At 47.7% G+C, this 26,578-nt stretch overlaps 1 protein-coding gene and 2 pseudogenes across 1 annotated transcript; 2 read left to right on the plus strand and 1 right to left on the minus strand.

The window, feature by feature from the left end:
- The window catches only part of LOC136398654 (histone-lysine N-methyltransferase PRDM9-like), a 416,485-nt pseudogene extending 393,265 nt beyond the window's left edge, over positions 1–23,220 (minus strand).
- LOC136398648 (up-regulator of cell proliferation-like) lies at positions 1,284–10,057 on the plus strand (annotated as a pseudogene).
- On the plus strand, positions 14,699–18,805 carry LOC136398661 (small ribosomal subunit protein uS3m-like). Its single transcript, XM_066372883.1, has 4 exons — positions 14,699–14,763; positions 14,850–14,918; positions 15,014–15,125; positions 18,491–18,805. Exons 1-4 carry the CDS (start codon positions 14,725–14,727, stop codon positions 18,772–18,774), a joined length of 504 nt encoding a protein of 167 aa, XP_066228980.1. The 5' UTR covers positions 14,699–14,724; the 3' UTR covers positions 18,775–18,805.
- Positions 23,221–26,578: the final 3,358 nt, after the last annotated feature.

Raw genomic sequence — 26,578 nt, forward strand, 5'->3', positions numbered from 1 at the left:
TGTCCACACGATTAGATCCAGGTTCTACATTCTTAGCCAGAATTCAGCTCAGGTAATGCTGGGTCCTTCCATAGGGGACCACAGTAGGGGCACCCATTGTCACTGGTTTGAGCACCCAGTGAAGTGTAATTGCTGGGTTCTATTCTACCTTACTGAAACCTCATGGTAAGCGATCCATGAGGAAACATTTTAAGACTTGGTGAAGACCTTGTTTCCTGTCAGCATTTCTATCCAGGACTGTTGGGCGTTTCCTGATGGTGGTGGTGGCATGCAGTGCTCTGCCAGTGGCCACAGCCCCACAGCAGCGCTCCTTAGGGCGAGAGCCCTCTGCCCCTGTCCCCCCACCCCGTTTGTTCTTCTGCCTGGTGTATACACTCATTCATTCCTGTTTTTCAATAGCTTTTAATTAAATGTTGTATTTAATTATGTTCATGCTCAAAGTGTCCCAAACATGACAGTGGGAATCCCTTCGGGCTGGTTGCTGTGTGCTCTGACATGCCCCAGCACTTTTTTAAGGAGTTTGTATTTTCTGAAGTCAGATGCTTAGCCTCATTTAGTTCTTTCCCTGACCAGGCCTGGCATCAGGCATTTCTCCACAGAGACCGGTGTGTTTTAGTGTGGGGTGATATTAAAGGGTGTTTGGTGTGCTCGTTGCTACTCCGGCCCTTTCAGTGGAGCAGCCTGGAAATCCATGCGTGCATACACAAACACGCATGCACACGTGGACATGAGCGTGCGTGCAGAGATCACGAGTTCACACTTGGACCTCCAGTCCCAGTGCAGCACTGTGAGTGCTTTGTCCGGCTTCCTCCACTCCTTATCTGTGTGTCCTTGCTGCAGGGTGGCACCTTGGCTCCTGACCAGCTTGCACATTTACTCGTTCCTATGACATACCTAAAAATAGTTGATTCTAAAGTGGACCGTACTTATCAAACGTACTTAGAAGAATTCAGGACCATACCTCCCTGCCCACATTGTCTACTTCTGATGAACACCCTCTGAGTCGACCTGTAGATAAATAGGGTCAGTTTTATCAAATCGTCCTCACACTGTGCACACTCTAACCTGACTTCCCCACTAACACCATTCAACGTCCTATCGGCATGCTTTTGGCTACAAAGCAAGATCCACGTAGACTGTTCTGTAATGGTTGTAGACTAAGACTGTACCTGAATTTCCCGTTATTGGATTTGATTTTTAAAAGTGTCCAGTTTTTTGCTATGCTGTATAAAACTCGCACCAACATCTTTGTAACTAAATCTTAATTTTAATTATTTCCTTAGGGTAGAAGTGGAATTACTGGTCAGAGGGTATGTATACTTTTATGTTTTTCTGAGTGGCTGTGTTTATGCTCTGGCTCGTAGTGTCTGGGATTGCTGGTTCTTCTAGACCGATGCTTTCTCAATGTGGCTGCACATCAGAACCACCAAGGGCACTTTCAGAAGCAGTGGTGTCCTGGTCCAGACTCAGAACCTCTGAGATTCTTGTTTTGAGTATCTGGGGTGTGATCAGGATTGGTAGTTTTCATAGGCTCATCCAAGAGATTTTGATATGCAGGCAACTGGAAAGGAAAAAAAGTGTTATTTCATTGCTTTTTTTTTGTTTGTTTGTTTGTTTGTTTTTCATTTTTCCGAAGCTGGAAATGGGGAGGCAGTCAGACAGACTCCCGCATGCCTCTGACTGGGATCCACCTGGCACGCCCACCAGGGGGCGATGCTCTGCCCCTCAGGGGCGTTGCTCTGTTGCATCCAGAGCCATTCTAGCACCTGAGGCAGAGGCCACAGAGCCATCCTCAGTGCCCGGGCCATCTTTGCTCCAATGGAGCCTTGGCTGCGGGAGGGGAAGAGAGAGACAGAGAGGAAGGAGAGGGGGAGGGGTGGAGAAGCAGATGGGCGCTTCTACTGTGTGCCCTGGCTGGGAATCGAACCCAGGACTCCTGCACGCCAGGCCGACGCTCTACCGCTGAGCCATATTTCATTGTTTTAATTGTAACATTCTTCTGAAATTATTACAGACAGTCAGATTTGGGAGAAGTGGCCCCTGAAATAAAAGCATCTGAGAGACAAGCAGCTGTGGCCATTGCAGGTAAAGTTAGACTTGGGCTCGCAGCAAAGCAGATACCTTTCTTCTGTCCCCTTGGGGTTCTGGATTCCAGCCTCAGCCTGGCCTGGGGAACATGGACCTTGAGAGTAAATCCACATAAGGCTTTGATTTTACTTTTATAAGAATATCCCGTCTAGGTGTCTTTTTTTATTATTCATTTGGGGGGGGGGGGTCAGGAAGTAAGCATTAACTCCCATATGTGCCTTGACCAGGCAAGCCAGGGGTTTCAAACCAGTGATCTCAGCATTCCAGGTTGACGCTTTATCCACTGCCTCACCACAGGTCAGGTTAGGTCAGTGGTCGGCAAACTCATTAGTCAACAGAGCCAAATATCAACAGTACAACGATTGAAATTTCTTTTGAGAGCCAAATTTTATAAACTTAAACTATATAGGTAGGTACATTCCTTATCGAGGTACCATCCGCACATGGTATTTTGTGGAAGAGCCACACTCAAGGGGCCAAGGAGCCGCATGTGGCTCGTGAGCCACAGTTTGCCAACCAAGGGGCTAGGTGTCTTTTAAACTTCCCTTAATATTCAAAGTGGGATTTAGTTTTAAAACAGGTGATGATTGCACTGCTCACCTGGACACACTCCGTTTGAACGTGTTATGTCTGCTTACCCAAGATGTGTCCAGGGTGACTGAGTAGTTCCTAAGCTCTAAGCACTTCTGAGAGGGAAAGGCGTGTCTTGTTGGGACAACAGGTATAAAGTGGAACTGTCCTGATTAGACTGGGGCTTCTGGTCTTTCTGGTCATGGTCCCCAGAAGCGGTTTTTGCTCCTATGGAGATTGTAGGGTAGGGTTGTAGCAGCTCCTCTAGACTTCAGCTTGAAGGTTTGGCCACACTCCAGAAATCTTTCTCTTATTGATTCAATTTCAAGGTGAATTTCATTAACCTGGTGCTTCACCAAATGAATGTGTTCTATTGGATATTAATAGTGTTATACAAAAATAACCCCACAAAATACACAAATAAGTTTGTGTTAATCACTTTTGCTATGGGTTGTTGTTTTTTTTACAGGGACAGAGAGAGGGATAGATAGGGACAGACAGACAGGAACGGAGAGAGATGAGAAGCATCAATCATCAGTTTTTTGTTGTGACACCTTAGTTGTTCATTGACTGCTTTCTCATATGTGCCTTGACTGTGGGCCTTCAGCAGACTGAGTAACCCCTCGCTCGAGCCATCGACCTTGGGTCCAAGCTGGTGAGCTTTTTGCTCAAGTCAGATGAGCCCATGCTCAAGCTGGTGACCTTGGGGTCTCGAACCTGGGTCCTTCTGCATCCCAGTCTGATGCTCTATCCACTGCACCACTGCCTGGTCAGGCCCTTTTTGCTACGTTTTATTAAATATTTATTCAATGAGATATTATTTCACACCCTTTGTAATGCTTACTACCAAAAAACAAGAGAAGTGTTGGCCAGGATGTGGAGAAATTTGTGCATGGTTGGTAGGTGTGTAAAATGTGGCAGCTGCTGGGAACTGGGGATGGAGGTTGCTGCATGGGCGGGGAGGAGAGGTGAAGCAAGCTGCTTAATGGGAACACAGTTTACTTTCCAGTGATGGAGATGTTGTGGAGCTAGATGGGTAAGAAGTAGGGACCGCACAACTTTGTGACTTTACTAAATGGCACAGAATTACTCACTATAAAATGTTCTTCCCCAGAGTTTTTTCCTTTTTTGTTAAAATACCATAAAATAATGTTTACTATCTTAACCATTTCTAAATATTCAGTTTAGTGATGAAATACATTCACTTTGTTGTGCAGCCATCAACACTGTCCGTCGCACAACTTGACTCATCTTGTCAATAGAAATTTTATCCTATTCAATTATAACGTCCGTTCTCCTCTCCCCCAGCCCGTGGCACTCACCATTATACTTTCTGTGTTTATGATTTGACTTCTCTGGGTAAGTCCTGTACATGGACTCATACCATGTTTGTCTTCCGGTGACTGGCTTATTTCTCTCAGCACAGGGTTTGTCTGTGCTGCAGCATTTTGTGGACCCTTGTTCCATTTAGAGGCTGACTAACATGCCATTAAACGTACAGACCACATTTTATCTGTCCATTTGTTCGCTGGTGGACATTCAGGTTGTTTCTGTGTTTTAGCTTTGGTGAATAACAATGTGAACGTGGGTGTGCAGATATCTCTTTGAGACCTTGTAGTCAATCTTTTGGAGGAATCTACCAAAGGTGGAATTGCTGGGATAGATGATAGTTCTAACTTGCTGCTGAGGCCGTGTGTATGTTTTTCTTCCAGATCTGGAATGGAGAGAAATGGAAGGAGATGACTGCGAGCTTCAGTATGGAGGTGGAGACCACAGGGCTTGGTGTTGGATTGGGGTGGGGAAAGAAAGAGGGAACAGGCACAGTGAAAACAAATTGGTGTGTCATGGCTGATAGCTCATGGTTGGAACATCGTCCCGATGCACAAGGGTTGCAGGTTCCATCCTTGGTCAGGGCACATACAGGAACTGATCAATGCTTCTGTCTCTCTTTCTCTTCCTCTCTCTCAGTAAATCATTAAATAAAAATTTAAAAATAACTGTAGTTGTATATTTTGAAAAATTGGGAGTACTCTGTCTCAATAAGTAGCAGAGAGGATTCTGAGTTCAGCTTAAACTGGTGTGAGTCCCAGGCATCTGGCTTGATTGACACTTGTTTTCCTTTGCTTTTGTAGATGGTCCGAATGAGGCTCAGGACAGTGACTTTCCAACAGGTATGTGTTTTCTGTCTTGTTTCTTCTCGCTGCTACAACTTCCTGTCCTGTTGAAGAAAGACAGCATCCATGCTGGTGGTCCCCACACCTGGCTGCATCAAAATCATGTCTAGTCCACTAACTTTTTGTTTTTAATTTTAGTGAGAGGAGAGGAAGTAGAGACAGACTCCCGCATGCACCCTGACAGGGATCCACCCAGCAGACCCCCCCAGGGGGCAGTGCTCTGCCTATCTGGGGCAACTGGAGCCATTTTTTAGTGCCTGAGGCGGAGGGGCCAACTTGCTCTAATCTAGCCATGTCTGTAAGAGGAGTGGAGAAGAGAGAGAGAGATGAGAAGGAGGGGGTGGAGAAGCAGATGGACGCCTCTCTTGTGTGCTCTGATTGGGAATCGAACCTGGGATTTCCACATGCCGGGCTGATACTTGACCACTGAGCCAACTGGCCAGAGCCACTAACTCTTTATATCAACTTACATATTAATAATATTGCCAGAAAAAGCAAACCCCTGGAAGCTATTACAGTATAGAGTAACGGAGTTGGCATCTCTGGGTGTTACTTTTAACAAGTCCTTTTCAAAGTGATTCTAAAGCACAGCCTGGTTTGGGAACCACTTACGGTGTGCTGGTTTCATATACAGGCCTGTGGAGAGTCATGCACTGGGCATGAGTGAGTGTGTATGTAACAAGCTTTCTGCTCTGGCTTTTCCCTGCGGCACTTAACTACCATGCTGCTTCAGAAATACTGTAGAGACAGTCGTTCTCTGTCTGATAAGAAAATATCCCTGGTCTACGGCCATACCACCCTGAATGCGCCCGATCTCGTCTGATCTCAGAAGAAAATATCCCTGGTTTCATTTCGTCAATACTGAGAAACCTGAGTAACACATATGGAGAGTTTCTTCTTCAGTGTCTCTCCCTACAAGTGCTGTTCCTGCAGCAAGTTCACCAGCTCCTGGTCGTGCTGCAGCCACACGCCCGAGAACCTGCTGAGTCCATGCAGACAGGAGGCAGCTGGTGGACCCTGTGGGGAAGTGAGACAGATGTGCCCCAGTGCTCTGACTGCTACTGGTTACCTGGGCCTGGGACTAAACCATCCTGTGCTTCTGTGGAAACTGCCCCCATAGTTTTCAGGAGCACCTAGGGTAGCGTCACAGGGGTCGCTTCCTCTTTGGAGAAAGGAGCGGAGAGAATCCAGGAGAGCAGCAGGAATCGTGTTCATTTTGTTGACTAATTATCATTAAAAGTGTACTAGTTACATGTAATATGAAAATTGGTAAGAGGCCATGTCCAAGACAGGGAAGTGGCCGAAACCCTTGGCATGGCTGTTGTGAGCATGCAGTGTTTGTAAGAGGCCGGATCAGAATGGGTGATGTAAGGTGAGAACAAATAAGAACAGAATTATGATCATCTCTAACAAAGAATACAATAAAAATTTAGAGCCGTATTATTGGCTTCAGACTTGCAAAATAGTTTAGCTATGGTTTGCAGCACTCTAATAATAATTCCCTGTTTTGTTTAAATGTTCTCTAATTATTTTGTAAAGAGGAAAGAACAGAAACAAGAAAATCATAGTGAATCAGGGATGGTGTCACCTGTGGCAGACCGGTTACAGTGTGAGGGGACCCACTGCCAGACCGAGTGCAGGGAGAAGCACAGGATGCACGCGGGGGTGGGGGTGGGAGTGGGTGGGGGGAGAATGGGCTGCCCACACGTCGGGGTGCACTCACTCCAGCCAGTTGATTTGGGCTCAGTGCTGGAGCCCATAGGCTGCAGGAGAAACAGATACGCAGACTTCTGTCTGAGGCCCCTGGTGTCCTGTCCTTCTCTGATGTCCACGTGCCTGCCTGTGTTCAGACCTGGGTGGTGTGATTTATGTGTGTCTTGGTCTCAGGTGGCCCAGGGATCCTGCATTCTGCTCTCTGAAGGAGGCCACCCCACCCTCATGCTGGTGTTCCCTCTCTGCTTCTGCCCTGGCCCCTGCCCTGCGTGGTGAGCACTTATGTCTTCATTTCCCTCTACAGTGGAGAGGAGCTGACTGCAGGAAATGCTGTTGCTTCTGGGGCTAGAGACACACCAGGTCCAGAAACTCGGCCTCCAGGACGCCCTGCAGATCAGCAGTGACAGTACGAGGAACTGGGCTCCGCAGGCTCCCAAAGACTTGCCCTGGAACTTCCTCCGGAAGCTGCAGGCCCTCAATGCCGAGGCCAGGAACACCACCATGGTGCTGGATGTGCTCCCAGACACCCGGCCTGTGGAGGAGAGCCAGATGGAGGAGGAGGTCATCTACTGGGACACCGCTGATGACATCTCCGCGGACATCTACTCCTTCTCCGAGCTGCCACCCCTGACACGCCCGGAATCCCTTGGACCTCCTCTGTGCCCTGCTGCTTTCCTCTGACAGTTTCCTGCAGCAAGAAATCATGCTGAGGCTGTCTCTCTGCCAGTTCGCGCTCCCGCTCATTCTGCCCGACTCGGAGAACCACGCCCACACCTTCCTGCTGTGGGCCATGCGGGGCATCGTGCGGACATGGTGGTCACAGCCCCCAAGGGGCGTGGGCAGCCTCAGGGAGGACAGCGTGGTCTTGCCCCGGGCGCCCGCCTTCGCCTTCGTGCGCATGGAGGTCAGCAGCAACTCCAAGTCCCAGCTGCTCAATGCCGTGCTCAGCCCGGGCCACAGGCAGCGAGACTGCTTCTGGCATCGGGATATGAGCCTGGGCACCAGCCCTCAGAAGATTGCAGATGGGCTGGTGGAGATTTCCTGGTTCCTACCCAGTGGCAGGGAGGACCTGGACCTCTTCCCTGAGCCCGTGGCCTTTCTGAACCTCAGAGGAGACATTGGGTCTCACTGGCTGCAGTTTAAGCTCTTGACAGAAGTCTCCTCGGCCGTGTTCATCCTGACCGACAACATCAGTAAGAAGGAGTACAAACTGCTGTCCTCTATGAAGGGGTCAGCCACCAAGTACTACTTCATCCTGAGTCCCTACCGTGGGAAACACAACTCCAACCTGCGGTTCCTGAACAGGCTGATCCCCGTGCTGAAAATGGACCACTCACCTGTGCTTGTGAAGGTCAGCAGCACAGACGGGGTGCGTTTCACGCGCAGGGTCCGCTCCATTGTGGCGCACGTGGCCCGGTCCCCCTGCAGGAGGGTGTCGGTGGAGGACATGGCCCACGCAGCCCGCAAGCTGGGGCTGAAGGTCGGCGAGGACTGTGAGGAGTGTCAGCGGGCGAAGGACCGGATGGAGCGGATCACCAGGAACATCAAAGACTCAGACGCCTACCGGCGGATGAGCTGAGACTGCAGGGGGAGCCGTGGAGAAAGGCAGCCCGGGTGGAGAAGGAGCTGTGCCAGGTGCAGTGGGCGGTGGACCCTCCGGACAAGCACCGGGCAGAGCTGAGCCACCGGCTGCTGGAACTTCGCACACAGCAGAGCAGCCACGACCCTGCAGGGGGCATGCAGGAGTTCATCGCGGGCATCAGCTGCCCCTCCTTAGGCGAGAGGCAGTATTTCCTGAGGTGGATGGAGTGGGGGCTGGCCTGGGTGGCCCAACCAAGGCCGAGACAGTCTCCAGAGGCAGTTCTGACCCTGAGACTGAAGCAGGTTGGGGCTGGGGACCTCCGTGAGCCGCTCTGGCCGGAACCCCTGGGGGTGGAGCACTTCCTGCGGGAGATGGGGCAGTTTTATGAGGCAGAGAGCTGCCTTGTGGAGGCAGGGAAGCTGCCAGCAGGCCAGAGGCGCTTTGCCCACTTCCCAGGCTTGGCCTTGGAACTGCTGGTCCAGGGGCTGCCACTGGAGCTGATTGATGGGAACACGCTGAGCACCCCTCTGTGCTGGGTCACCGGGCTCTTGAAGGAGCTACATGCGCACCTGGAGAGAAGGTCACGGCTGGTGGTGGTGTCGGCGTTGGGCGTGCCTGCTACAGGGAAGTCCACTCTCCTCAATACCATGTTCGGGCTTCGGTTTGCCACAGGGAGGGGTCGTGGTCCTCGGGGGGCCTTTATGCAACTTGTTACGGTGGCTGAGTCCTTCAGCCAGGACCTGGGCTGTGACCACATCCTGGTGATAGACTCAGGGGGTTTAATAGGAGGTGCCCCGGCCACGGCTGGGGAGCACTTTGAGCTGGAGGTCTCCCTGGCCACTCTGATGATGGGGCTGAGCAACGTCGTTGTGGTCAGTTTAGCTGAAACAAGGGACATTCCACCTGCTGTGGTGCATGCTGTTCTGAGGCTGGAGAAAATGGGGCACGTGCCTAACTACCAGTGTGTGTACCAGAACCTTCACGACATGTCTGTCCCCGGCCCGAAGCCTCGGGAGAGGAAGCCGCTGCTGGAGCACCCTGCTGATGTGAGCAGAGCTGCCGCCCAGGTGGACAAACAGGGAGAGGGCCTCCGGACGCTAGCATACCTGGCCTTTTGTGACCCAGAGAAGCAGCACGTATGGCACATCCCTGGCCTTTGGAGTGGAGTGCCTCCCATGGCTGCCGTGAGCTTGGGGTACAGTGATGCCATTTTTGAGTTGAAGAGGTGCCTGCTGGAGAACATCAGGAACGGCCTGTCCAACCCCAACAAGAACGTTCAGCAGCTCATCGAGCTGGTGAGCCAGCTGTGAGTTGCAGCTGGTCTGAGGGGTGTCCACCTGGGGTTGGCATCTGAGAGGGCTGGTGCCCTGCCTATGTGAGAAGGTAGAAAGGCAAAAGACGGGGCCTGGCGTTTCCTGAGCAGTGGGGAGAGAGGCTGCTGGGGGTGTAGCAGCCCTGGGGTCAGGTGTAGACAAGAGCTCTGTCTCAGCTCCGTGGGTGACCCCTGCAGTGGGGTCTCTTTCATCTGTTTCTGGAGCAGAGGGGTGCCCTCTATCACTGCAGTTGGGCACACGGGTCTCCAGGAGAGGGGTAGGGAAGGGGCCCTAGGAAGCAGACAGGCCTTCCTGGCAAGCCCAGCATCAGTGGGTTGATGCAGCTCGTTCAGTGAATGCCCATGTGGGCAAGTCTATTTATTGACTGACCGTGAAGCCCGCCCCAACCCCACCCTGCTCGCTCTTCTGTGTCCTACACCCCACAGCACGTTGTGTACACCTCCCACAGCACGACCATGTGCATCGTGACTTACCTGGTCACACATATGCCCCTCCCCAGACGGTGAGCTCCTTGAGAGCAGGGGCTGTGTGTTCCCTGTCACCCCAGGGCCTGGTACACTGTGGGCGCTTTAATAAATGTTTGTGAAACAAATGAATGCACAAATGAGAGTAACAGGTGGTTCCTCTCTGGCCTTAATGTTCATGTTTCCTCCAAGAGGACCAGTGTCTTCTGAGGGAGGGGTACATGCTGGGCCCTGAAAGAAGACCCATTCTTCAGGCTGTTACTGGGAAACTGAGCTAACTGTCCTTGTAGTAGCTCCAAAGTGCCTCCATCACTGTCCCATTCTGTGGGTGAGGATGGGCCCAGAGCAGCAGACCTGTGTGGGCAGTGAGCCGAGAGGGAGCCGCTGCCCTCAGTGCTGCCTCTCTACTTCCCACACTCTCAGGGCAGCAGGCCCACCCCCTAGGCCCTCGGTGCCAGCCCTTCACTTCACTGCACTGCTCCTGACATGGGCCCCCCTGCTGCCATTCGAGCCAGAATTTGAGTCCCTTCCCTGTCTTTTCTCCAGCTGAAGTCCTGGCCTGCACTAGCCCTCACCAAGGTGACCTCACTGAGCCTCAGAACCCAGTTCCAGCTGTGTCACTAGCTCTGTGAATCTCAGCTGAGGCCTTGGGGCCTCTCTGCTTTGTGGTTACAGGAAAACTTGGCCTCAAGGTGGTGATCAGGAGCTCTCTGTGTCCCTTTCATTGCTGTTGCCAGACTTGGAAAGTGAGCCCAGTGTCCTGGAACCCGTCCTTGAATGCAGGCCCCTTGGCCCCTTTTCTGAAGTGCGAGGACACCTGCGGCTTCCTTGGTGTCTGGGGCATTGCCCCTTGGGTTCTGCAAGCCTCTGGACGTGCAGAACAGGCCATGCGCCATACTGGCACTCTGGAAACCTGGTCTTCTGCTAATAAATTTAGGGAAATGTTTTCCCTTCTGAAACTTAAAAAGAATTTGTAATCCTCAAGCACTGCAAGCTCATCTCTTCCTGTATCATTAAGTAAAACAAATTTTAAGATGTTGGTTCACCTTGAAAACCACAAACCTCTTGTTTTCTCCATCCAGGGCCATGGAAGCTACCCTGGTGCTTCTCCAACACAGTAGGAAATCCAGCAGAATATTTCTGGGCCCCAAGTTCAGGCACTGGAGACCTGTCTTAGGATTGTTGAATATCAATCAGTTAATTTTATTTTATCTTTATTTATTTTATTTATTTTTTAATTTTTTTCCCTGAAGTTAGAAGCAGGGAGGCAGTCAGATTCCCGCATGTGCCTGACTGGGATCCACCCGGCATTAGATCCACCAGGGGCAATGCCTTGCCCATCTGGGGCGTTGCTCCTTTGGGGCTGGAGCCATTCTAGCACCTGAGGTGGATGCCATGGTACTCGGGACAGCTTTGCTCTAATGGAGCCTCGGCTGCATTAGGGGAAGAGAAAGAGAGAAAGGAGAGGGGGAAGGGTGGAAAAGCAGATGGGCGCTTCTCCTGTATGCCCTGGCTAGGAATCAAACCCGGGAGTTCCACATGCTGGGTCGATGCTCTACCGCTGAGCTGAGCCAACTGGCCAGGGCAATCTGTTCCTTTGAAAACTTATTCTAGCTATTCCTGAAATCTGAAACAGGGAAGCTCAACTGGTTCCCTACTAACCGAGGGTTCTTTTTTTTTTTTAATTTTTTATTTATTCATTTTAGAGAGGAGAGGGAGAGACAGAGAGAGGAGAGACAGAGAGAGAGAAAGGGGGGAGGAGCTGGAAGCATCAACTCCCATATGTGCCTTGACCAGGCAAGCCCAGGGTTTTGAACCGGCGACCTCAGCATTTCCAGGTCAACGCTTTATCCACTGCGCCACCACAGGTCAGGCTAACCGAGGGTTCTTTATTTGGGGTCTACCCATTGTGTAAAGTTAAGGTTTAGTCATTGAATTCCTGAAAATTAAGTGTGCTGTTCCTTCTGTGGAAAAGGTTTATAGCTTTCAACAGATTTTCAAGAGGATACACTTCTCTTTCTTAATGGTGTATTAAGCAATGTCTGTAATATCTTAGTTTTACTGAGACACAGGACCTAGCAGGGTTGGTGTTAGAAAACTGTGCGAGCCTGACTGGGTAGTGGTGCAATGGATAGAGCGTCGGACTGGGACGCAGAGGACCCAGGTTTGAGACCCTGAGGTTGCCAGCTTGAGCGCGGGCTCATCTGGTTTGAGCAAGGCTCACCAGCTTAATCCCAAGGTCGCTGGCTCGAGCAAGGGGTCACTCGGTCTGCTGTAGCCTCCCTGATCAAGGCACATATGAGAAATCAATCAATGAACAACTAAGGAGCCACAAAGAAGAATTGATGTTTCTCATCTCTCTCCCTTCCTGCCTGTCTGTCTCTCTCTCTGACTCTGTCACCGAAAAAAAAGAAAGAAATCTGTGCGAATGTAAGTCTGATATTGTTATAGTTCTCCCTAGCTCCTCAGATGTGAGTTAGCCCAGGGAAGAAAAATTCTTTCTTTTTTTCTGAATCACTAGTAAACATATAATTTTGGTTATAAACCTATCATGAGTTCCTAAGACATCAGTAAAACTAGTTCAGAATTAAGTGTTAAAAGCACTGACAAGTCAGGGCTGCAGAAATGAGCCAAGAAGTCCTTGATCCTGGTTGTGGTGACTTTCCTCCTCTCACCCCTCAGCTCCCACATGCTGCTGTATGCCCCAGCCTCCTGCCTGTCCTTGGCCCCCTCCAGCAGGCACTTCTCCCTCAGGACAGTCTCTGATGTCAGCCTCACCTTCATTCTACCACCCGAGGGTGTCAGGCCCCTGTAAGTGCTCCTGTTATGGTCCTTACCTTAGCTTTTCTGCCCTCCCCATCCAGGCTCCCTGTTCCCTGTGTAATGCAGTATCAGCCCTTTTTTGTGTCCAGATCTAGTGCCGTGTCAGAGTCAGGAAGTGAAGTGTTGCTGGTACATGTGAAGCCAATTTCCATATCCATCTACTCCAAGTCCTGAACTTGTGGCTTCTTCCCACAGGTCCCAGTGTGGCACAGGATGTTTGTAATTGGGTCTATCAGGAGTCGGGAGATGATTATCTCAGCACCCCAAAGCTAAAGTCAGTAATACTAGCTTGGGACCTAGCCCACTGAACCTACTCCATTCTGTGCCTCAACAATGGATAGTGGGTGTGGAGAATGAAACATGGGGACGTCTCTCTAAAATAAAATGATAAAACTGGACAATGAAATACTATCAGTTTAAAAGGCTCCTTCAGGAAGAGGTGGAAGGTCTCACAGTTGGAAACTACTGTGATTGGAGAACATCTCACCCCTGTTCCGCCCCCTTACCCAGTATGCAGAACAGCTGGAGGCCAGTTAATAAATTAGAAATAAAACATTTCTAGTAAAGTGAAAGACACTGTCCTTCTATTACGGTTTTTTTTGAGGACCCATCTTCAAGTGGTCAAAGAAATCTTGATCATGCAGAATGTACAGACTGAAGCCAAGATGAGTTTCTTGGTCCCTTTTCCTCTCCCAGTGCGATGTTGGGCAACTCGCCCTCCACTGGTGCGTGCATTTGCCCTCCACATAGATGCTAGTGTTGTCCTTCCTCCCTTGGAAACCACAGCCGCTGCAACATCAGGGTGGATGATGTAGATCTAAAAAGGCCAAGTGTTGGCGATTTCACATGATCAGCCTAACAGAACCAATGACAACTACTACTGACAGTTCTATGACATGGTATCAGCAACAAAACCATTTCATAGAAAAGAACTGAGGCTCAAGTGTACAGATTGTCCTACCAGGGCACAACTCCAGAACCTGGAGCCTAAATTTTGTGTTTTGAGGTTTTTTTCCCCATTACAGTGTTGAATTCTGAAATAAGACATCCAGTGTTGGTACTTTCCCCCTCACTGTAGTCGGTGAGACCAATGACGGTGTTAGTGCCCTGGTCTGAGCATCAAGGCCCCGTGGTGTCCCTGAGGTTCTGACCCGCCCAGGGCAGGGTGAAGCCCCTCCCTTCTGCTTAGCGCCTCGTTGAAAAATTGGGTGAAGTTTTAACCAAAACGTGTTTGTTCTTCATTGTGGATAAAATCCAGGAGTTTGATTTAAAGACAATTATTTGAAAAAACTACTGAAAGTAAACTGTAATAGAAAGTTTTAAAAGTAAATTAAATACGGCCTAAAAAGCAAAGTAAGTTATGAGAAATACGGAAGAAATACTAGATATGTTCATTAAAGAGAATACAGAGACTACAAGGAGAAAAAATTACAAACCAAAAGAAATTGCACATCATCATACTTTCCAAAGATAACTACTGCTAACACTTGAAATGACTTTTTGTATATTTTTACTGTGTGAATATAAGTAGACGATCTTTTTTTCTTAAATGGCATCTTGACAGTTTTTGTGAGCTTGTTTCCGTGTATCGTTAGGGCTTTAATATCGACATTGCAGAAAAAATATTTGGAGACAACTCAAGTAGCTGAATGTGTAAAAACTGAGAAAACGCTCCAAGGGGAGGCCCGGGAGTGCGGCGAGGGGCACGTTGCTGTCCTCAGGACACCGGGACAAGCTCTTCGGACGAAACCTCACGCTCATTCCGCCCCGAACCACGGCTCCAGGGGTGGCCGGCGAAGAGGTGCAGAAATGAGCGCCAGAGCGTGGGTCCGCCCGGCCCCGCCCCCAATTCGCCCTCGGGCCCCGCCCCCCACCACAGAGTCGCAGCTGCGCCGGCTCCGATTTGATCTCGTCCACGGCGCGCTGACCTTTGCCCCCGCGGCGCGGTGGAGCGTCACGCACTGCGCTCAGCCAAAATGGCGGCGCCCATGGGTAGCTGGAGGCTCGGACAGCGGGTGAGCTGGCTCCGCGGCGGGAGGTGGGCTCGGCGGGTCATGGCTGCCCTGGATTTCGTGTTACAATCCCCCCTCCACACACGCAGGTGCTGTCCTGGAGCCAAGAGCTGCCGTGTGCCTGGCGCGCCCTTCACGTCTCCGTGGTGTGCGCCAAGGTGAGCCGCCCGGGGACGAGGGGCCGGGGCCGGGGCCGGGGCCGGGTGCCCGCCTGGGTCGGGCGTGCGGACTTACGGCCTCTCTGTCCTCCTAGAATCGGGCGGCCCGGGTCCGAGTGAGCAAAGGGGACAAGCCGGTGACGTACGAGGAGGCGCACGCGCCTCACCACATCGCGCACCGCAAGGGCTGGCTGTCGCTGCACACAGGTGAGGGGACGACGGTGCCAGAGGCTGGCGATGCGACCCCGGCGCCACCGACGAGTTCTCGGCTGTGACTGGTACAGGAGGAGTGAGCCGCGTTCGAGGTTTTACTCCACTCAGTGATCCGCGTGGAGTCAGAAATCCGTCCACCTGTAGAGGAGAAGTGGGAAAGCAGGCGTCAGGGCACGAGGGTGGAAACGCGACACAGCGGTGGCTTTTTCCGCGGGGAGCGGATTGAACCTCCACGGAGGGATTCGCGTGCCTGGAGGCAGGAAGTGTTGTTGCTTTGCTGTCAATCACTTGTGATTGAATGAGGCGCCCGGTGGCTCGGAGGCAGTGAAGAGTGAAACCCTGTAGAGTCGACTTGGACACGCGGGACAGTGTGTTGTAAATACAGCAGCTTTCCTCTGAAGTACTGGTTTTTCTTTATTTTCTGTGGATTTTTCTACTCTTGGCAGTGCCCTTTTTTTAATTTTTGTTTTTGTTTCAGTGTATTTGTCCGAAGTTTTTTAAATTTGTATTGAATTTATTGAGGTGATATTGGTTTGTAAAATTATGTTGGTTTCAGGTTTACAATTGTATAATGATCGTGTGTATGTTGTATTGTGTGTTAACCACCCCAAGTCAAGTCTCCTTCCAGTCTGTGCTGCTAGTTTCAGCTTTCCTACAGTACCCATGTGTCCTTTTGAGTTGCTGGTTCCATGTATTCACAGTTTTATGCTTTCTGTTGTTGACTCCGCTGCATTAAATAGCGGTGATGCTGAGGGGTTGTCTGGTGTTCCTGAGCCCAGGGAGGCTGTGACATACTTGACAGAGGAAATGTGCGTGTTAGATTAGCTTACTTCAGGCATGAGTCATGGTGCTTTTGGGAGAGTTTAGTATTAATTAGCCCACATAATAAAAAAGGTGTCTTTAAGTAGAAATATATATGGTCTACCGGAAAGTTCTGTCCGTTTTTGGAATAAAACAAAATACAAAATTTTCTTACCTTCAATAAACTTTATTAAATGACATAATTGCCATTATTATTAATGATTACTTGCCAGCGTGAGGGCAGTTTGTATATCCCGTTTTTGAAAAAGGTTTTTGATGCGAAAAATTGAACCAGTGCTTGTTTGATATCTTCTTCAGTTTTGAATTTTTTGCCCTTCAAAAAATTTTGTAAGGACAAAAACAAGTGATAGTCGGAGGGTGCTAAGTCCGGGGAATATGGTGGATGCGACAATTTCCCAGCCTAGTTCTGCAATTTTTTTTTCCCCCTCCCCTAGTTCTGCAATTTTTTGACGAGTCCCCAAAGCAGCATGTGGCCTGGCATTATCATGATGCAGTATGTTCTTCCTATTGAACATCGCTGGCCTCTTTTCTTGGACTGCTGTCTTTAAATTATCCAGTTGCTGACAATACTTCTCCAAATTGAGCTTTTCGTTTGGTTTTAAAAGCTCATAATGTACTTGTCCTCGAATGTCCCACCATATACACAACATTCTCTTATTCAGAGTCAAATTTGGTTTAGAAGTGGAAGGGCTAGGTTTTCCGGGTTCACAATATGCCCTTTTCCTTACGATGTTTTCATAGGTAATCCACTTTTCATCCCCAGTTATCATCCGGTTCAAGAAGGGCTCGATTTTGTTCCAAGCAAGCAGATATGTACATATGACGACTCGATCATCCAAATTCTTCTGACTTAATTTATGTGGCATCCATCTTGAATATTTCCACACCAATCCTTTCTTCTGAATATGGTCCGAAATGGTTTGCTGAGCTGAATTAAGCGTTTCTGCGATCTCCGATGTTGTCAGAAAAGGATCTTGCTCCAACATGGTCTTAACAACATCGTCATCAATCAAAGATGGTCGCTCAGAATGTGGCTTATCAAAAAGGTCGAAATCACCTCTTTCGAATTTTTTGAACCATCTTCAGAAACTGTACCTTCACCAAACACTTTCAATAAATTTCTACATGCTTCTGTAGCATTTCTTCCTTGTTGAAATTCGTAAAAATTACAGTGGCGTAAATGAATTTTATCAGTAGCCATGGCTACACTATTGCTTCACACATAAGACTAACGTGAACCAACTTTGTTTTAATTTGCTACGTCAGTATGTATACATTAAGTGATAAAAATAGAGAGGCACACATGCGCCAAATAAACGTGCTTATGTTTCAAAACTTTTGATAGAAACACAGAACTTTTCGGTAGACCTGATATGAAACAAGGTTGTGTGATATATTGATCTATTGACAAAAATATTGTATATTGTAGCTAAAGGCTTGCAGAGCCTACCCTTGCATTTCTCCAGGAGCTATGGTTGAGTGTTTGATAGTTCATTGTCTACAGTGAGTTTACAGAATAGAACTACAGTAAATTAATGATAATCAACTGTATTTTGTTCAGTGTGAAGGTTTTCAATTTGGATGTTTGAGATGTATCTATCTAGAGAATTATTTAAAGGTTCTTGTTCCCCGACCCTTTCTGGGGTCTTGTTCTGAGACTTGGAGGTGGACGTGGAGACTCTGTGGATATTGTGAGAAGGGAGGGCTTGCAGGGTCCACACTGAGAATTCACTGGGTGAAGGTGATGGCCCTGGCTGGTGAGAGCTCTTGTCCCAAACTTCAGAAGGAGATGATGGCCTCATCTGTGGCCTGTGTGATGAAAAGTGCTTTAAGGCAGTTAGCAAAAAGTGACAGCCTGGCCTGTGGTGGTACAGCGGATAAAGCGTCAAACTGGAAGTCTGAGGTTATTTGTTCAAAATGCTGCTTGCCTGGTCAAGGAACACATGAGTTTATGCTTCTTGCTTCTCCCCCACATTTCTTTTCCTCTCTCCCCCTTTCTCTATTTCTCCCTCTCTTCTGTCTCCCTCCCCTGTCTCTAAAATATTAATAAAATCATTTTAAAAAGAAAGAAAGACTGTGGAAAAGGGAGTGGACAGAGGGATCATCTGTGTTTTGTGTCCTGGCTAAGGAAGACCTCACTGTTTCCTTTGTAAAGTGAGGATAGTGATAGTACCTAGTTTGTGAGTTTATTGAAATAATGTATTTTGAACTTTATTTTTTTAATTTTATTCATTTTAGAGAGGAGAGAGAAATGGGGAGAGAGAGACAGAGAGAGAAGGTGGGGAGGAGCTGGAAGCATCAACTCCCATATGTGCCTTGACCAGGCAAGCCCAGGGTTTCGAACTGGCGACCTCAGCATTTCCAGGTCGACGCTTTATCCACTGCGCCACCACAGGTCAGGCTATATTTTGAACTTTAAAGTGTTCTTATTCCACTTGCAGAAGAAAAGTGGCAGAGGTGGGGGTGGAATGGGTGCCCTGTGCTATTGTGTGTTAACTCGAGATTTGGTTGAGTCTGTGGTGCCCTTCTCTTTACAGGTAACCTTGATGGTGAGGACCATGCTGCAGAGCGAATGGTGGAAGATGTTTTTCTTCGCAAGTTTATGCTGGGTACCTTCCCCGGCTGCCTAACTGACCAGCTTGTCCTGAAGCGCCGGGCTAACCAAGTGGAGATCTGTGCTCTGGTCCTGAGGCAGCTGCCTGCGCACAAGTTCTATTTCCTTGTGGGCTACAGCGAGACCCTGCTGTCCCACTTCTACAAGTGTCCTGTGCGCCTGCACCTCCAAACTGTGCCCTCAAAAGTTGTGTATAAGTATATCTAGGACATTCTGTTATAAAGTACCGCACCCCAGATTCTGAAAGGCACTGTACCTCATTTCATCGAGTTCATATAGAAACACCCACTCCAGATGAATTTTCAAGAGTTTTATTAGAGGAGGAGATTTATTAAATATGCCGGCTGCATATGGCTGACATGGGGCATCAGACCCAAATCATGCAGTCCCCAAAATAGTTCAGGGGCTGCTTATATACCCTTGATCACACACGAGCTGGGGAGAGCGTGACATCATGGTACAAGCTGGCAACATTTGTTTAGGGGATACACAGAAACATTAAGACTTTCAAGGTAACACAATCAAAGATGTTTACAAATCTTTCAGGGTTCATCTTCCCTCACCAGCCTAGAGGTATTTTACCCTCAAGATTCCAGGAAGGGGGAAGAACTACAATCAATGCCAGGTGGTATGTAAATTCTGCCTCCTATTGAAAGAGAAGTGTCTTGGTTAACCTTTATTTTAGATTTGAAACTGAAGGACCGATTATTCTTTTTTTTTAAATTAATTTATTTATTTATTTATTTATTTTTTACAGAGACAGAGAGTGAGTCAGAGAGAGGGACAGATAGGGACAGACAGACAGGAACGAAGAGAGATGAGAAGCATCAATCATTAGTTTTTCATTACACGTTGCAACACCTTAGTTGTTCATTGTTTGTTTTCTCATATGTGCCTTGACCGTGGGCCTTCAGCAGACCGAGCGACCCCTTGCTGAAGCCAGCGACCTTGGGTTCAAGCTGGTGGGCTTTTGCTCAAACCAGATGAGCCCACGCTCAAGCTGGCGACCTCGGGGTCTCGAACCTGGGTCCTCTGCATCCCAGTCCGATGCTCTATCCACTGCGCCACTGCCTGGTTAGGCCGATTATTCTTGCAAGCTAGAAACTTCTACATTAGGGGTAGTTAACCTTTTTATATCTACCGCCCACTTATGTATCTCTGTTAGTAGTAAAATTTTCTAACTGCCCACCGGTTCCACAGTAATGGTGATTGATAAAGTAGGAAAGTAACTTTACTTTATAAAATTTATAAAGCAGAGTTACAGCAAGATAAAGCATATAACAACTACTTACCAAGTACTTTATGTTGGATTTTCGCTAAGTTTGGCAGAATAAATCTTTATAAGACAACTTACTATAGTTAAATCTATCTTTTTAGCCTGACCAGGCAGTGGCACAGTGGATCGAGCGTTGGACTGGGATGTGGAAGGACCCAGGTTCGAGACCCCAAGGTCGCCAGCTTGAGCGCAGGCTCATCTGGCTTGAGCAAAAAGCTCACCAGCTTGGACCCAGGGTCACTGGCTCCAGCAAGGGGTTACTCAGTCTGCTGAAGGCCCACAGTCAAGGCACATATGATAAAGCAATCAATGAACAACTAAGAAGTTGCAATGCGCAACAAAAAACTAATGATTGATGCTTCTCATCTGTCTCCATTCCTGTCTGTCTGCCCCTGTCTATCCCTCTGACTCTCTGTCTCCGTAAAAAAAAAAATAATAATAATAATTAAATTTATCTTTTTATTTATACTTTGGTTGCTCTGCTACCACTCACCATGAAAGCTGGAACGCCCCCTAGTGGGTGGTAGGGACCAGGTTGACTACCACTGTTCTACATTCTTCTTCCTCCCCTCCCTAAAGGAGGGACGGGACAGGAAAGGCTGATAGGAAAGCCTGACCTTTCCTCCCAGAATATCAATATCAATTTTCAGCTTTTTGGTACCTTACAACAATTCTTTTTTTGTGTGTCACTATAGCAGTGGTTCTCAACCTTTCTAATGCCATGACCCCGCAATACAGTTCCTCATGTTGTGGTGACCCCAAACCAAAAAATAATTTTGGTGGCTACTTCATAACTGTAATTTTGCTACAGTTATGATTCGGAATGTAAATACCTGATCGGCATTATGTATTTTCCGATGGCTTTAGGCGACCCCACTGGGGTCGCGACCCACAGGTTGAGAACCGCTGTACTATAGCCTACAAAGGACAGAAAGGTGTGGGAAAGGGGGGAAGTGGAAATGGGGAAACACACTCCTTCAGAGTCCACCAGGTTCACTTTCTTTTTTTTTTTTTTAAAGCTTTTTTTTTTTAAATTTTATTTATTCATTTTATAGTTCATTTTTTTTTTTAATTTTATTTATTCATTTTTAGAGAGGAGAGAGAGACAGAGAGGGAGAGAGGAGAAAGAGAGAGAGAGAGAAGAGGGGAGGAGCTGGAAGCATCAACTCCCATATGTGCCTTGACTGGGCAAGCTCAGGGTTTCAAACCGGCGACCTCAGCATTTCCAGGTCGCCGCTTTATCCACTGCGCCACCACAGGTCAGGCCATATTTATTCATTTTAGAGGTGAGAGAGAGAGAGAGAAGGGGGGAGGAGCTGGAAGCATCAACTCCCATATGTGCCTTGACCAGACAAGCCCAGGGTTTCGAACCGGCAACCTCAGCATTTCCAGGTAGACGCTTTATCCACTGCGCCATGTCAGGTCAGGCCAGGTTCACTTTCAAAGCTGCTGTTGTCTGGCTTCTTGGTTTGTTTTTATTCTTTGGATGAGAGAACTTGGATACAGTTTCCTTGTGGGTTTTCAGGGGCCCCGGGAAGGCTGCCACTTATGATGTCCTCTCTTAGCAAATTGCAAGTAGGTAATAAAGTGTTAGCTATAGTACCCTAGATCTCTTGTACTTATTTATCTTGCATAACTAAAACTTTAACCCTAGAACAACATCTCATTTCCCCTTCCCCCAGATGTGGCTTTTTTGATGACTGCATCTGGCTCGCAGACAAATTTTTAATAAAAAAATGTTAAAAATATAAAACGTTCTCATGTATTACAATCCATTCATTTCCTACCGCTCATGTTCATGGTTGCAGGATGCTGGAGCCAATCACAGCTGTCCTCCGTGACAGCACCAAATTTTTATTAGATAATGCACAATGTACACGGGTCATTGTATGGCTCTCATGGAATTACATTTTAAAATATGTGGCGTTCATGGCTCTCTCAGCCAAAAAGGTTCTCGACCCCTGAATTAAAGTGTAATCCAGGCCCTCAATGTTTTTTTCCAGTGCCTAAATTTTGTCTATCATAGAGATTTATATTTTGAGGACATATGTTCTATTTTTATTTCCTTTCTTCCTCTAAATACCTCTTGCTTTGAAAGAGCACTGAATGGAGAAAAAAGAGGAACAGAGGATTGAGGCAGACCACTGAGGGAGGCATGATGAGAAGGTAAGATGTATGGGCCTGAGAGGGATGAGTGTTCTCGTGACTCCCAGAAACTTCTTGGCCTTACCTCATCCAGTTGGCCCAGGATTCATCTTTCCCATTCACATACTTATAGCAGTTTCTCCCTTTGGTGATCTGCATTTCGGAAGAAAAAATAAAGGTTTTTTTCAGGTGAGAGGGTAATAGAAGACTTATATTACCCGACTGTTAACAAAGGTCTTTCAGCTTGCATACATTGCCACTCGTGACAATATTTTTCTTATCACATCTGAGTTGACCTGTCCACTCAGGGCTGGTAGGAGGCATTCCTTTGTGTGTGTACTATTTTGCTCCCACTTAACCTGCGATCCTCAGCTGGAGCTCCATGTCTGCAATGTTCACTCAGTACCCAGAGCTAACCAGACTGTCTCCATCCATGTCCTAGTATGTAGAAGGGCAGGTCCCACCAAGCTATGGGAGGGATGTGTGAAACCACAAGACAGGGGAAGAGGTAAATACTCACCTGCCAGGAGTATCCATTGTTGCCTGCCTCTTCATCTTCTGTGATCTGGCCCTCATAAGGGCCAAAGTGAAGACCCACTGGCAGAGCAGATGCCTCAGTCCACACTCTAAGCCCAGCCTCAGGGATGCCCGATGGTCTGATTCTCAACCCAGGGGGCAGAGTGAGGGCTGCGTGGTTTGGATGCCCCTTATCCACTGCACTGTCTTTTACAAATGTAGGGGGCCCATGCACGTCACAACTGTCAATGAAGAAGTTCTGACACTTCTCACAATCTGGGGGTGAGAACAACAGGGATTAGAGAAGGTGTAATGCATGTTCCTGGACATATAGAACTTCAGAGAGAGCCCAGACACTCACATCACTGAGCCTCAATTCTGTAGTGCAGGTCTATAAGGGAATGGAATGCTCTAAGGCAGCGGTTCTCAACCTGTGGATCGCAACCCCAGCGGGGTTGCCTAAAGCCATCGGAAAATACATAATGCCTATCAGGTATTTACATTCCGAATCATAACTGTAGCAAAATTACAGTTATGAAGTAGCCACCAAAATTATTTTTTGGTTTGGGGTCACCGCAACATGAGGAACTGTATTGCGGGGTCATGGCATTAGAAAGGTTGAGAACCACTGCTCTAAGGGCCAAAGGACCAGATGAAATTATTGTATGAAGAGATAACATGCTTCCTTGTGAGGGTCACTTACAGAGGTAGTCATCGTCCTGGTGCTCACTGACCTGTTGGTGCACATGGCTCTTTCTTTCTCGTAGGATATACATCTTTACTTCGGTCTCTTTTCTTCTGAGTTTTTTTTTTTTTTTTAATTAAAAAAAATTTTTTTTTATTTATTCATTTTAGAAAGGAGAGGGAGAGACAGAGAGAGAGAAGGGGGGGGGGAGCTGGAAGCATCAACTCCCATATGTGCCTTGACCAGGCAAGCCCAGGGTTTTGAACCAGTGACCTCAGCATTTCCAGGTTGACGCTTTATCCACTGCTCCACCACAGGTCAGGCTCTTCTGAGTTCTAAGTTGGAGAAGAGTGAGGTTGTTGGGATCTGGATTTTTAGTCCCTATTTTGTCAGAAAACATAATCTCCTCCCATCAAATTATCACCTGTCCTTCTATATACTCTGGTATTTTCCTTTGTCAACTATTGGCTTAGAGAGCCTCTATAATAGTAAGCCTCTACACTGACTACAGATGGCCAATGCAATATTTGTTTCTAGATCTTTCCATTATGAGGTATAACTTCCCAACTATTAGTTATTCATAAAAATATTGCCTGACCAGGTGGTGGTGCAGTGGATAGAGTGTCGGACTGGGATGCGGAAGGACCCAGGTTCGAGACCCAGAGGTCACCAGCTTGATCGCGGGCTCATCTAGCTTGAGCGAAAAGCTCACCAGCTTGCACCCAAGGTCGCTGGCTCCAGCAAGGTATTGCTCGGTCTGCTGAAGGCCCCCGGTCAAGGCACATATGAGAAAGCAATCAATGAACAACTAAGGTGTTGCAATGAAAAACTGATGATTGATGCTTCTCATCTCTCTCCATTCCTGTCTGTCTGTCCCTATCTATCCCTCTCTCTGACTCTCTTTCTGTTCCTATAAAAAAAATAAAAAAATTAAAAATTAAAAAGAAATTAAAATATTTAAGGGCACAGTATATGTAAGGTATTGAGGAAAGGCCTGGTATACAACACCAACAGCGTATGGTTGCTATTATCAGAGATGTATTTATTGGACAACTTGTATGTGTCAGTTCTTCTACATTGAATTGAAGCCCTAGCTAGTGGCTCAGTGGATAGAGCATCAGCCCAGTGTATGTCCCGGGTTTGATTCTGGTCAGGGTACATAGGAGAAGTGACCATTTTCTTCTCTACCCTCCCTCTCCTCCTTCTCTTTCTCTTCTTTTCCTGTAGCCAGTGGCTCAATTGGTTTGAGCATTGGCCCTGGGCGCTCAGGATGGCTCGGTTAGCCAGAGCACATCATCCTGAGGTGCTAAAAAACAGCTCAGTACTCAAGAACTGGGGTTGCCAGGTAGATCCTGGTAAGGGTGCATATGGGAGTCAGCCTCACTATCTCCCCTCATCTTACCTAAAAAATAAATAAATACATATACAAATAAATAAATTGAATTGAATACTGTTAATGAACATATGCATGTATATTCACCTTACACATTAGCATTCAAGAGCTCAGAGAATCTGTAAGATTTGCCCAAAGCTCCAGTGCTAAATTCACTCTCAGTTTAGTAGAGCTTAAATCCAGGACTATCCAAAGTCCACCCCACATACCTAGGCCATACTTATTAGCCTTTCTAGAGGACTGAGAGGAACTGAAATCTACAAATGATTTTCTCTTACCCAATTTTCACCTAGAGTGTTTTCCAGAGGGTCTTGCTTCTCCAGAATGGACTGTGATGCTGAGGACCCAGGTTTGAAACCCCGAGGATGTCGGGTTCAGTGCAGGCTAATCTGGCTTTTGTGCAGGCTCACCAGCTTGAGCACAGGGTTGCCGGCTTAAGTGTGGGATTATAAGCATGACCCCATGGTTGCTGGCCCAGTCCAAGGTAGCTGGCTTGAGCAAGGGGTCACTCACTCTGCTGTAGCCCCCCAGTCAAGGCACATATGAGAAAGCAATCAATGAACAACTAAGGAGCTGCAATGAAGAACTGATGCTTCTTATCTCTCTCCCTTTCATCCAGTCTGTCCCTGTCTGTCCCTTCCTCTCTCTCACTAAAATAAAAATAAAAAATTGGCTGTTTATGTCAAAAATATAATAAAGGTCACTTAACTGGACAGAAATTCCAAATCTTTAACATAACACTTTCTCCTTTCTCTCTTTTTTAAATTTTTTAAAAATTTGCCTGACCTGTGGTGGCACAGTGGATAAAGAAATGACCTGGAGCGCTGAGGTCACTAGTTTGTAACCCCAGGCTTGTATGGTCAAGACACACACAAGAAGCAACTAGTACAAGTTGATGCTTCCTGCTCCTCTCTGCCACCCCCTTCTCTCTCTCTCTCACCCCTCTCTCTAAAATCAATAAATTAACTTTTTAAAATTGATTTTAGAGAGAGAAGAGAGAGGAGAGTGAGAGAGAAACATTGATTTGTTGTTCCACTGATTTATGCATTTAGTGATTGATTATTCTTTCTTTTTTCTTTTAGTTTTTAGCTAGAGAGGCAGACAGACAGGAAGGGAGAAGGATGATTAGCATCAACTTATAGCTGCAGCATCTTGGTTGTTCATTGATTGCTTTCTCATACGTGCCTTGACCAGGGGACTCTAGCTCAGCCAGTGACCTCTTGCTCAAACCTGAAACCTTGGGCTCAAGCCTGTGACCATGGGTCATGTCCACGATTTCATGCTCAAGCCAGCAACCCCACACTCAAGCTAGCTGGTGAACCCATCCTTAAGCCACAACCTTGGGGTTTGGAACTTGGGTCCTCATCATCCCAGGTTGATGCTCTATCCTCTGTGCTACCACCTGGTCAGGCTTCAGTGGTTGATTCTTATATGGGCCCTGACTGGACACCAAACCCACAACCTTGGTGTAGGGGGCCGACTCCCTAACAAATTATGCAACTTGGCCAGGGCTCCTTTCTGTCTTCTTGTTTCAGAATGGTCTTGTCCAGTCTAATGGTACAGTGACCACCTTGCCTCCTTTCCTTCTTATCCTTTCACCTTTACACATTTAACCGTCCTTGCCCTTCCTTAATCATCAGAGTCTGGTCAGCACCAAACAGTCTTGGGAACAGAGCCTCAAGTCTGTGGACCACAGAAACCATTTGGGTCAAGTTAGAGATCACATCTGGACTTCAGCTGTGTTTCAATGTTAGACCCATGAAAGTGGAAGGACCTTACTGACCACACCCTCATAAAACCAGACACACTGAAGAGATGGCTGACACAGGGCCTGATATGATGGTCCCTACCCTGGCCTACAACCCCAGCTGCCTAAATCACCATGATTAATCCTTTCCGGTCTGCAATGTGGCTGGTGCAGCCAGGCAGCCCTGTCCTGGAGCACTGCTCACTGGCCAGACCTTCCTCCTCCTCTTGTGATGAGAACTGTTCTGAA

The sequence above is a fragment of the Saccopteryx leptura genome, chromosome 3 (assembly GCF_036850995.1).
Source record: "Saccopteryx leptura isolate mSacLep1 chromosome 3, mSacLep1_pri_phased_curated, whole genome shotgun sequence".
NCBI classification, from domain to species: Eukaryota; Metazoa; Chordata; class Mammalia; order Chiroptera; family Emballonuridae; genus Saccopteryx; species Saccopteryx leptura.

Coding starts and splice junctions, on each gene's coding strand:
- LOC136398661 (XM_066372883.1), top strand. CDS start 14,725: ATGGCGGCGCCCATGGGTAGCTGGAGGCTCGGACAGCGG. Junction 14,764..14,849: donor GCTGGAGGCTCGGACAGCGG/GTGAGCTGGCTC, acceptor CCACACACGCAG/GTGCTGTCCTGGAGCCAAGA. Junction 14,919..15,013: donor TCTCCGTGGTGTGCGCCAAG/GTGAGCCGCCCG, acceptor CTGTCCTCCTAG/AATCGGGCGGCCCGGGTCCG.